The sequence below is a fragment of the Epargyreus clarus genome, unplaced genomic scaffold (assembly GCF_041222505.1).
Source record: "Epargyreus clarus isolate Ecla_fem2 unplaced genomic scaffold, WU_Ecla_fem_2.2 ptg000032l, whole genome shotgun sequence".
In the NCBI taxonomy this organism is placed as follows: Eukaryota; Metazoa; Arthropoda; class Insecta; order Lepidoptera; family Hesperiidae; genus Epargyreus; species Epargyreus clarus.
This window is the reverse complement of record NW_027332237.1, coordinates 5,452,005-5,465,194: the sequence shown is the minus strand read 5'-3', so window position 1 is coordinate 5,465,194 and position 13,190 is coordinate 5,452,005. Positions and strand designations below refer to the sequence as shown.

Below are 13,190 nucleotides of genomic sequence, written 5' to 3'. Positions count from 1 at the left end.
AAATACGGAAAGCTTTGAACGATTTGCTTTATCGGAAAATTGACTATCAATTTAATGGCCAATCATTTCAAAATTTTCATGGCTTTTGCAATGTTATATTGGTAATAAGTAGATAGGTATAAAAATACATATAGTAGAAATATAATTGCGACTTACTTGTCTAAAACATCGTACTTTAACATCGTACCAATTTAAACAAAGATCTAGGTTTTGTGAAAATATTTTATTGTTTTAAAGGATATTTGCCACTAAATTACTTCGAATTTAGTTTATTATAATGATTTTGAGACAATGATAGGTTATTATAAATTGTGTTGATGTAAGTACCTACATAATATTGTAATCAATAAATTAAAATAAAATATATGTATATGTAGTGCTTCTGTCTTTGATGGAAGAAAAAGGTCTCTAAGGAAGGGATCTGGGACATTTAGTTACTATAGTATAAAGAAAGACATGTAAAAGACGTCGTGTATTCGTCCTTTAAGTAACCCTAGGGCGCCAACTAGGATATTCTTGGATCAAAAATAAATTTAACGTAAAACTAAAATAAATTTAATTTCCTTAAATATAAACTCAAATCTAGCAGTGGTAACATTTTCACACATTTGTTAATGTATAAAAGGGCAAAGGCAATAAAGTTTAGTAACATTTGCTCTTTTGTTTGCCAACGAATTTTATTTTTGACGGGATGATCAGCGTTATCTATTAAAAAAAATTGATAAAGGTAAAAAAAAATGTTTATGGATGAATTATCTACGAGTAACATAGGCTATATTTTATATGAAATATATTTGATAAATAGATTTTGAGGCGGTACAAAGTTTGCCGGGTCAGCTAGTATTTTATATAAGGACTCGCGTGGCGGAGCGGTCACCATACGGTCTGACGCAGATGCCTCTGGATTCGATCCCCGGCCAGTCAGATGTCTAAATGATGAATTTTGATGTATGCGATTTAGTGTTTGGCACTTTGTATATTTGTTTTCATATGTGTCCATGGCACTCATGACAGGGAATCCTAGTAAAGCGCTGTGAGTGTAGAAAGGAAGCATTTATGTACAAGACGTGCACAATTTCTATGCGTTGTACGTTATTCAATATTAAAATTTAATTTAGTACCTGATATAATTGATATCCAAATTAACTATCAATAAATAGCATAATACAGTTTATATACTATGTCTATTATAATTTATGTCTTATATGCTATATACTTCAGTATACACTATTTCATTGTACTTTAAGCTGTAGTTAAAGGTGCGAACCTAGCGATAAATTAATTAATAATAGGGGTTTCAGCTACTTTAACTGTTGAATGTAATATGAAGTGTATTTTACATGATGTGTAACATTTCATGCTGTGTCTACATACTTGGCGGGTGCCGGAAATACCAACCCCCTACAAACGTTTAATATACAACTCATGAGCATGAAACAAGCGCTTGTAAAACTACACAAATCTCTTAACACAACACAAATGGCTTTATCCACACGATCGAGTTTGTGACGGTTTGGTAACCACGGTAACAGATTTGTGAGAAGCCTAAAAATCCGCAGGTGAATAGTGTAGTTAATTTCAAATATATTTTAATTATAAAATTATCTTTGTCACCAGATAATCGGACGTCATCTTCGAGAACAGAAATCCCGTAACAAGAACAGCGCGATATCGCTTTTGGACTGTGCGTTGCGGGGCGTGACGTCACTGCCCTCAGCGTCAGTCGCCGAGTTGGCTGGTATCGGGTTGCACGGGCTGGTAATATCGAGCGGAGACATCAAACGGGTACAACAAGGCGCTTTCAGTAGTGTTGCGGCGACGTTACTTGCTTTAGGTAGGTTTTAAAATATCATATTTAATTAATAATATGTTTCTTTAAATAAATATAGGACTTCATTAAGATTACATGAAGTGGGTGGCATGATCACAGACATAATATAGGTATACAAACACGATAGGGGTATCCAAATTCATCATTTATATACCTAATACTAGATTGCATGAAACCAGCTTGTGCAACTTGATAACAGCAAATTGTTATGCGTGACGTCCACTGCCGTCACCGTCAGTGGCTGAGCTGGCTGGTACCGGGTTGCAAGGGCTGGTAATATATAGCGGAGACATCAAGCGGGTGCAGCAGGACGCTTTCAATAGCATTGCGGCTCCCTTACTTGCTTTAGGTAGGTTTTAAGAGAACATACTTAATTAATAGTATATGTTTGTAAGGCCTATATGAAGATTACATCAAGTAAGTGGCATGGAAACAGATATATACAGGTATACAAATACCTTGAGCCGAAATTGGTATCCAAATTCATCATTTATATACCTAGTATTAGTTTGCAAGAAACCAGCTTGTGCAACATGATAGTAGTAAATTGTAACGCGTGACGTCACTGCCGTCACCGTCAGTGGCTGAGTTGGCTAGTATCGGGTTGCACGGGCTGGTAATATCGAGTGGCTTGTAATTTTCCAACGGTTATGTGGAACATTGCTGTAAGTGGATTTATCTCGAGATCACAAATTATAATATTTAGAATTAATAAGTACTTTCTAAAACGAATTTAGATTTCTGTTTTGAATGTGTTTGTATGTGTACTCATATACAGCAATTAAAACTAGTATCTTAAGGTTTGTTGCCTTATGGCATAGATCCTTATGGTGTATTATTTTCTTTGAAATATTTTTTAAGCACAGCAAGCGGTAGCGCGACCTGCTTTCACAAGCACACACACACACACACATTCGCGAAACTCAACAAACAGTATGACTGCATTATAGCTACAGGTTTTGTCCCCATTAAGAATATTGTATTTCCTTACCCTACTGATATTTGTCACCAGGTTTGCCAAACAATCAGTTGCCGTCCGTACCGACGGAAGCGCTCACCCATTTGTCTTACTTGGACCGCCTCGATCTGTCCAACAACAAGATTCACGCCTTGGATTCTAATTCGTTTAAGGTAAATTGAATTAAATAATAATTTGCTTGGTTTTAGAATCTATGATTTTTACTAACATTTCATCAACGCGAAATTTATTGACAAGGTAGTTTTCACTTATATTTCTGAGTCATAAATATCTAACATTTTTGAAGAGAAAATCAAAATTTTGATAAATCAAAATTATTAAATTTTGATCATGGGACCGTGAGTTGATGTAGACACCCTTGAGGTCTAAGGCTTGGCTTTCCAGCCAAAGCCTAAAAATATAGTTTTAAATACAAGAAGTATTTTAAAGAGTTTGAAGGCTGTAGTATCAAATCCTAACCACAACCTTTAAAGTATAGTGTTAATCGTTGTTGTGATGCAGTTTGAAGGGTGTGGTAAGGAAGACATACTTTCCCGAGGCATTTCAGCTTAGTCTTTAGGGGTAGCGGCGTATCTGTGGCCGACCTTAGTTAAGAGCCTTATTTGGGGTTGATTACAAATGTCCATGAGTGGCAGAAGCCACTTACCATTACGACTGCATGCTCTGCTACGCCTATTGTATAAATATACTAGTTGACCCGGGAAACGTTGTGTTGCCATATAAATAAAAAAATGTTAAGGTTTATCATTTAGGGGTATAAAAATAGATAGTAGCCGATTCTCAGACCTACCGAATATGCATATAAAATTTGGTGAAAATCGGTAAAGCCGTTTCGGAGGAGTACGGTAACTAACATTGTGACACGAGAATTTTATATATAAGATATATCTAAAAAAGACATAGCTGTGAGTAAGTATTATAATGTGAAGTATGTGACAGATTTAACATTTAAACGGATTCAATTTAGCAAAACCAAAGTACGAAGTCAAGCGTTTAATTTAAGATTTTCGAAACTGATTTGTCAATGCTACGTTTTTGAGAATGCTGAGTAGGAATCCGTCTAGACAGGATGAATAAAATGTACATGTTTACGCCAAGTCATGGAACGCATGTGACTATGCGGCACTTTGTGCTGACATGTGAACTTGATGAAGTATTTGTGTATAAGTAAATTGGGTTTGGTATCTGAATTTTATGCTTGGATTTTAAGTTCAAAATATTTTCGTGATTTGATATAATACGATAAGAGAATATAAATACATATATACATATATTTTTTGTAAGATTGAAGTAGCTTATAAGCTTACAGTTCACCCTATGGTAAGTGTACCTGCATGTGTAAAATATAATTAATCTACATACACGTACTACGTAGAAACAAAAAATATAAGTCAATAAGGTATAATAAATATACAAAAAATACTATATAACACTAATTATTCCTTTTAATTAGTATAATATATTTCGGTAATTTATAATAATGTAAAAGGATTGACGACGTACATATTTTTGAAAAACCTATCACTGCATTGCGTGAAATTGCGTCGACTTATTATGTTTTATAAAAAAGCCGTCAATATTTTTGGATGTACTTATATATTAAAATAAAAAGCATTACCTATATGTAAGGTATTAATTTCAGGGTATCCAAAATCTAACATACTTGGACATAAGCGACAACCAGCTCACGAGCATCGCGCCAGAAGCTTTTAAGCCCCTTGAAAAGCTTTTGATTCTAAGGCTAAGAGGAAACCTGCTTAAAGTGCCTGCTTTAGCTTCGCTGAAGGTAAATATTAGAATTTACACTGAAATATCGGTACGGATGATGTTATAAAGGACATGTATTAGCACTCTATTTGATTTAATACATGCCTATCCTTTATATTTCCTATATATTGTAGCTTAAAAATTGACGAAATAGAGATGATTATTATTATATTAAAAAAACATATTTTTGCTCAGACTTTCATTACTAAGGGTACGATATTTTTTAATAAAATAAAAATTAAAATAAGAAAATATATGTGTGATAGTGCAATAGCACAATAAATATTTTTAGCGTAAGACTTATAACTTACTGTAATTGTAAATATTCAGACTCATATGAAAAAACTTAATAGCATTTAGGTATTTGCTTCCTCGAGTGTCGAACACGAAACTTTCAGCGTCTAAGACCGCAGTGATGTACCACGTGGTTTATTCACGATATAACATAAATATTACACTTATATCATACATAATAATATGTACACAATATTCCACAATTTCTCCAAATCCACTGCACTCTATAAATGCATAAATGATAACTAACTGCGGCCGGATGCAGTGCACTATGGTACACAATAATGCACTATAGTGTACTATAGTACACGTTCCGGCAGGAGGTAATGAAAGCGAGGCCTTTGGGACCCTGCCCACTGAAATGTGTATTGAGATATTGCGATAGTAATATGCGGTCTGATAGGTACAAAATGGGAGCGTATTTAGACCTCGACAGTTATGTTTTGCTCAAAATGTGAGTTATCAAAGTTTGTAATAAGTTCATGTGTTACTTTGTGTGTGTAAACGGTATCTTTGTTTTTAATTCCCGTAGCTTCATTTACTTTAGTTAGTTTAAATTACGTTCCTCTGATTTTACACAGTTAAGTGCAATTAGAAATTAATTATCACTTGCTTAAACTTAAAGGATACCTGCATATTTAAGAAATCTTGAAAAAAAAAGAAAGTTTTCAAGGGTATGTGAAGTCTACCAATACGCACTTGGCCAACGCGGTGGACTATGACCTAATCCTTCTCATTCTGAAAGGAGACCCATGCCCAGCATGACAGAAATGGGTTGATGATGATAACATACGTTGAATATAGAAAATAGAAATAAATAATGGTAGTCCAAAGTTTGTATGGGACAATTAATTATTAATATAATAATTAGTGCAATTATTATTTTATGATCAGCAAGCACAACTACTGAAGGAGTTGGATGTATCGAGCAATGCATTGGAAGGACCCGTTGGACCGAACACAGTTCCGTGTTTGAGCTTTCTAGAAACTTTGCAACTTTCCGATAATACTTTTGCTAGCATTCGCCGTGGTGCTTTATCAGGTTAGTTTAATAATATTATAATACATTAGCATTTATTTTATTTAAATTTTGATTAATCGTAAATATTGTAGCACGAACGCTGCTCCAAATTATATCATTTCGATTTTTATACAATAATTTAAACAAACACTTCAAACTATTGTACCTTTCCGCAATTTATCAAGAGATGGCGTCATATATTTCTGAAACGCGCTATCGAAGTTTTCTTAAGTTTTTACACCAATACAACTGATACTGTTGGAACACAGCCGCTTCCAGGCATGGTCACATACGGTCTGAAGGGAAATATCTATTCTAAACAATAGAGATATCAGTTGATAAGTGTCCGATATATTCTTGGCGAACGGTTTATCGTTCATACAAAAGATTAACAAATAAAAAGATGTTTTCCATTTTTTACAATTATTTATCACTTTTTAGGTCTAACAAATCTTACTCACCTGAATCTACATAACAATCAAATAGATGTACTAGAAGATTATTCTTTCAAGCATCTGACCAATTTGACGCATTTGGATCTATCTCAGAACGAAATAGTCGCTGTGTCTGGTAAGATATATTTATTTATTTGGGAAACAAACAATTCATGCTATATAACATACAACAACAACATGGTTCAGAGACACAAACAGAAGAATAAACAGTTTCCACTTATTGTTATTATTATTATCTACTAACCACCACTAAATACATATTTGAGGGATATCGCCTAACTAAATTTAAATTTTATAGTTAATTTTCAAACACAGATTTAGTCATGCATGCTCAAAAATACAATGAATTATATACGAAATTGTATAAACAAGTACAACAATTAGGAAGTTATAATTGGGTGGGAAATATGCTGAAACCTTTCGCGTCCTACGTGCAATGCTGATATTTGGTAACGCACACTAATGTTGGTGGTTTTAAATAATTAATATTATGTAAAATATTTTACTTTCAACAGCGAAAAACTCGATGCAAAATTAATTCAGTACATATTCCTATACCGCGATTAAAAGCAGCAAGTTCCTAAAACGTAACACGTCAACGTAACGTAAAAGCTAGGCTAATACAGCCGTACATAATAATTACCATAAAATAAAGCATTGTCGATATTAGACCAATCGTCAATTGATAACAGATATATTTACCTACTCCAAAATAAATTGAATTTGAAATTTAGAAGCCAACTCATTACAATGAGTTAGAGTGAAATCAAATGTTTATTAGATTACGATACTTTATTTCCGGTTCCACGCTCTCCCTTTGCGATTTTTCCTTTTCAACAGGAAATTGAAACGTCAGTGAGTCCCAATGAACAGTTCTTTCTACAATGGACTTTATTCTCATCCCGGACCTAATCATTGGCTAATCTGATTCCGTATTTCGCTTTAAAAAAGAGTTTTGAACTTAAATTACGAGTGTACCGGCAAAGTCTGGCTCTTCTTTCATTTGCATTCTAATCTTCTTAAAGTTCAAAGTCAAAGTTTTGTCGGATTCATTTTAAAGATTAACTCGTGTAGGTACTGATTTGATAGACGGACAGGCCAGATGAACAGACGGATAGATAAATAGATAGACAGACAGTTAGATACACTAACAGTCAGATGTACAGATAAAGGGGAAAAGGGACACACAGACAGACAGACAGGCTAACAGAAAAACACCGACAGACAGAAAAATAGATAGACTTTAATAATAGATAGACTCACACAACTGAATAAACTAGCAGTCAAACAAATAGAGGAATCAGAAAGAGACGAAGACAGATAGATGGACAGGCACGCAGAAAGACAACATTAAAAGTAGATTTTTATTTTTTGAAAATTAATAATGAGCTTAAAAAATGGCATATCGAAATTACATTCATACCCTTCTTTGTTAATTTGTGATATTGATAAAGACATTTTTTCAGGTGCATCGCTAGCTCAGCTCACAAATCTCATACACTTGGATTTGTCTCATAACTTTCTAAGGTCCTTATCAGCGGAACCCTTGAAGTCTCTACGCCAGCTCTCTGAGTTACTGCTTCACGACAACGACATATCCATGATTGATGATGGGGCACTCGCGCAACATAAGGATTTGACTCGGTTTACTATTGACGGTAAGAACAGTTGAAAGGTAGAACTACAGCTCAACTGTGGAGCTACCACCACCACGCCTATTTCTAGCGTGAAGCAATTCTTACGTTTTGGTGGGAATTCGGTTGACCTAAATAGGAGTCGACCAGTCTAGTCTTTAGGAGTTGTAATGCATCTGTGATCGAGTTCAGGTGGAACCCCTGTTTTAAATGGAATTGATTAAAGATGTTCTTGGACGCAATTGCCACTTATTAAACAGTGTGTTTGTTTCCTGTTTCAATCCTCTATCTAACACATAGGATAACGACTTGGAATGAATTACCTGTTTTAGGTGGCCCGATTAGTGAAATTAGTTGTAAATTTGATAGTTTAGGTAGGCAAGAATTGTAAAATTTCGGACTTTGGTAGAAAAATCATGGTTAAGATTGATCATTACAGTCATTACTATCACTTATATAGTCACTTATATTAAGATTTCTTACTCCGATAGCTAAATGGTATTTTTATTGATTAGTGGTAGTAGTACTAATATTAGAAGAATTTCATAGAATTCTAAGATAGGATTATAACATAATCAGTTATTTTCACTAAAGAACTTATCCATAAAATAATCATCTTTATTCGCACCGATTTGTTCTCTTGATGATATATTTATGATCGATGATCTTTGCGCAATATAAGGAGCTGCGTCGTTGTATTCAACGTAATGGGGATACAATGACACGCAGCTTATGGTGACACACTGTTGCGTAATTCCGCAAGCAAGCAATAAGTAAAGCTAATAGTTTTTATGACTAAATAATTATTGTAAAAATCCTAATTGCTTAAAATGTACACCATGTCACTCCTGCGTTTAAACGAACCAAACAATACCTTGTATTTTAAAATCTGTGAAGCTGGGCTGTGTGTCAAAGAAAGAGACGTACATAAATACGGTCGTAAAACATCAACCTCTAGAGTCATGGATCAACATGGATATATAAGCTATACTAAACTAACACACTTTACTGACAATAAAAATTGGTCTTAAAATGTGATCCTATCTGAGAATGTTATAAAAATCACATCTATTTTTTACGGAAATCTCTTGATATATTGATAACATTTTAGGTAATTATTTAAGTTAACATATTTATCGTTTTTGAATAAAAATTGAAAATCGTGTATGTATACTAACAGGAAGTATATTATACATAAATTAGGCTCCTTCGGCTACGGCTTCTGTGTTTCCCGACAAATATAATCTAGGAGTCTTCAGGTCAAGAGTGAATAGGCTACTTCTAGGCAAGCGTGGCACATCTTAGGCCTCATCGAAGCTTACCATCAGGTGAGATCGAGGCCAAGCGCATGCCTATCAACTAATAAAAAAAAAAGGTATAGTCAGATTTAGGACCTATAAAATGACATACAACAATACTCCTTTTAAATAAATAATTGAACTTCCAATAACCAGAACAATAAATTATATTTAATGTTTGTTAACCTAACTAAAGGCCCGTATGTCCGATGTCCGTGGGAACTGGGAACACAACCCCTGACCCTTTGTGCGATATTGAAACTCCGTCTATTATATTGTTCCGTGACTCCAACACGAGATATTGTGGCCATTTATTTATGAGACTTTTATTTGAAAATATCTTTAATGCATTTGAAACCTACGGATGCTATTGAGTTAGTATTTGATAAAAAAATTAGAAGTTCGACGATAACACATTCTGTAGTCAATGTTCCAAGTTCGATTTCCGGGTAAGCAAAAAATATATATTTTTTGAATCTGGGTGTTTATTTACATGCCTATGTGTGAGTATCTACGACACAAGAAACCCTAGTGTGGAACTATAATGTAGAAACCGTGTAGTCAGGTATCGTTTAAGTTTAAAAAAAGCTTTGGATTAATGAGTCAGCCGTAAGGATTCAATCTTTTGTTCTAGGTTTCCTGATACATCTTGTGAATTGTTTTTTATCAAACTTGATAATTGTCAAAACTATTTATGTCATAAGTCTTCGATACTTACAGTTTAGCTGACTTATAACTTACGTGACTTGCATTATATTTTTGGGAAACAGAATTATTTGCCAAACGCAATTACCTTTTCAAAAACTCAATTCATAATCCCTGCGTGTTATTTCGACAGCTCCCAAACAATCTTGTGACAACTTACCTCATTAATACTTTGGAACTCATAAAGATAAATTCTCTTGCAGATAATCCACTGAATTGCGATTGTTTAATGGCGGGGTTTGCGCGGTGGTTACGGGAGGCAAAAAATCTTTCTCAGTCAGATAAATCGGCGGTGGTTTGCGCCACCCCACCGCATTTAGAAGGTGCACAGCTCTCTCGATTGTCTAAAAACAAATTATGCGATGATTTCGAACACATTGAAACGAAAGCGGTCGACGAAGTGAATTACGATTATAATAAAGTTGTAGAGAATACGATTGTCACTCAAGACAAGATAAGTGATGCGACGGATACCGATGTATATCTAGATAAGCCTGATGGCTTGGATGATGAAATGTACGATGAAGAGTTGGAAGTGCCGTCTGATGAAGACCTGCCTATTTCTAAGTCTAAGGTAAGATTTTTATGATTTTAGTTTTTAACAGGTAAGGTTATACGGTAACAGAAATAGGGTAAGAATCCTACCTGATGTTGATGGCCCGCGTAGCGGAGCAGTCGATCTGACACGCAATGGGTTTCAGGTTCGATTTGCGGCTAGAAGGATATTTAATTATGAATTTACAATTCGGTACTGATTCTAAGTTTACATTAAGTATTAGTTATATGTGTCAATGGAAGCCACGACACAAAATATTCTATTGTCAGGCTATGAGTGTTTCCCATTCCATGTTTACATTTGTTGCTTTGGAAATAAATCTAAGGGTGGGTACTTCCAATAATATTTCCTACACAATACATGTAGCTACACTCCTCACCAGCCCTTAATATACAGACAATTATAGATATTTACTTACCTAAAATATTTGAATAAATGTGAACCTTAATACATGGAAAATTCTTAAATATATCAGTTTCCTTTCGAAATAAATTCCAATTCTCAGATGTCCTTGAAGATTAAGGTATTTCATATATGTGCGGGTAATAAGCATATTCTTCATCGGAAAAGTAATATTTCGTGGGAAATGGTATTTTCGGAACAGTATTAAGCTAAAGCATATTATAATAAAATATAACTCTTGGATCTATAACATTTTCTTCGGGTCATTGACACGATATTTTACTGAACGTACCGAAAAAATGTTACGCGATTTGTAAAAAATGTAACTTTTAATTCATTTTGTATTTACTTCATTGTCTATATTCTTAAGCTACATCATCTGCTTTTTTTAATAATACGAGTATAACGAATTTAATAAGACTTATACAACAGAAACACATCGTACGCCTGCCAATTAAGTACAAGCATTTGTATTTATAGCAACATACATAACTAGTTTGCTATGAAACTTTTGTCAGGCGTCGTTGCTTACAATAGGCACTATTGGCGTTTCCGATTGTATCATTTGAGCATTCAATAGAATACAATTGTTTCGATACAAATCAACTATTGAAATACGGAAATTAGTTCGTATTACAATTAATAGTTAATTAGCATAAGTAAATTAAATTGAAACGTATGTACGTAATCGTATGTTTATTTAACTACTAGATGACCCGGTGAACTTCGTACCACCTAATTATGAGTGACTATCTGTACCTCGTGGTTTCACTCGTGTAATTTATGTATTATGTCCATAAACTACTGGTAAATATTAGGAAATGGCCACAGGAGAACAGGAAAATAAAAAATACAATTAAATAAAATTCACTCTACCTCTCTGCACTCTGGTATTTTTTTACCGACTTCAAAAAGGAGGTGGTTATCAATTCGGCCGGTATCTTTTTTTTATGTATGTACACGAATTACTCCGCCGTTAGTGAACCGATTTTAATATTTTTTTTTATTGTGTTATTTTTTATTGTAGGTTCTAATGAAATTACAAAGTCAGTTCATCATTGACTATTTAAGGGTCTGATAATGTGGCTCGGAGACAAAATATGTAACTCCTCAACCGATGGGGATATTTGAGTTGTGTTTGAAGATATTTGGTGTAAGTTCTAACGAAATTGCAAAGTCAGTTCATCATTGACTATTTAAGGGTCTGATAATGTGGCTCGGAGACAAAATATGTAACTCCTCAACCGATGGGAATAATTGAGTCGTGTTTGAAGATATTTGGTGTAGGAGGTTCTAATGAAATTGCAAATCATTGACTATTTAGTTAGGTTTGGTTGGAACACATAAGACAATATAAAACTAAGCGGGCAGGGCGCGGCAGCGCCCTGCGAGCGGGCGGTTCCAATCAATGTAAATTCAGACCGTACCTTAATTCATGATCACGTTTATACAATTTTATATTGTATTAATATAAATGTTATTATGTCATCACTAAAAAGGGTAAAAAAAATTTTAACAAAAAATACAACCGACTTCTATGTCACTACATAGTAAAAAATAATTCAAATAAATGTTGGTTTAGTACATATTTCTGAAGTAGGCGCTCAATATATTTCGTTCGAATTATTTTTTACTTTGTAGTGACATAGAAGTCGGTTGTATTTTTTGTTATTTTTTTTACAAACACGCGAAAAGAAGTACCTATAACTTCAATAACGGTTTTTTTAAAGAAAGTTTATTTACTTATAGTACTCTAATCGGGTTGTTGAATAGCTAAAAATGCTGAAACAGTTGTGTAAATAGAAAGGCGATTTATAACAGTCTTAAGGGTTGATCTAAAAAAACAAACAGTGACTCAGATGCTTCATACATAATGATACTTCATACACTTATGATAATTTTCTTAGTGCTCCAAATTAACGGATATTAAATTAAAGTTCCATACCCGATTAAACGACCCTAAAGGTTGATTTTCCAAAAACGGTGAAAAATGTGTTCTATTATTTTGAATCAAAAAGCTAAATTCCAATTTTCATAGACTTTGCTTCAAAATCTGCCGATTTCTAAACGAAGTGTCTTCTAAAGCCAAATGCAAATTTTTACAGTTTTTGCTTCCAAATTAACGGATTTTAATATAAAATTCCAACCCCTACTTAACCAACTTAAGGGTTGATTTTGCAAATATCGTAAAATAGATATTTAATTACTTTCTATCGAAATCCTATAAAATACCAATTTTCATATAGAT

At 33.8% G+C, this 13,190-nt stretch overlaps 1 protein-coding gene across 1 annotated transcript in view; it reads left to right on the top strand.

The window, feature by feature from the left end:
- Positions 1 to 13,190, top strand: part of LOC140754943 (uncharacterized) — a 128,586-nt gene that overhangs the window by 98,621 nt on the left and 16,775 nt on the right. Inside the window, exons 3-9 of the mRNA XM_073090100.1 lie at positions 1,618 to 1,834; positions 2,844 to 2,962; positions 4,453 to 4,596; positions 5,766 to 5,913; positions 6,334 to 6,462; positions 7,814 to 8,005; positions 10,188 to 10,558. Of these exons, the coding sequence (XP_072946201.1) occupies positions 1,618 to 1,834; positions 2,844 to 2,962; positions 4,453 to 4,596; positions 5,766 to 5,913; positions 6,334 to 6,462; positions 7,814 to 8,005; positions 10,188 to 10,558 (1,320 nt within the window). The remainder of the gene's footprint in view (positions 1 to 1,617; positions 1,835 to 2,843; positions 2,963 to 4,452; positions 4,597 to 5,765; positions 5,914 to 6,333; positions 6,463 to 7,813; positions 8,006 to 10,187; positions 10,559 to 13,190) is intronic.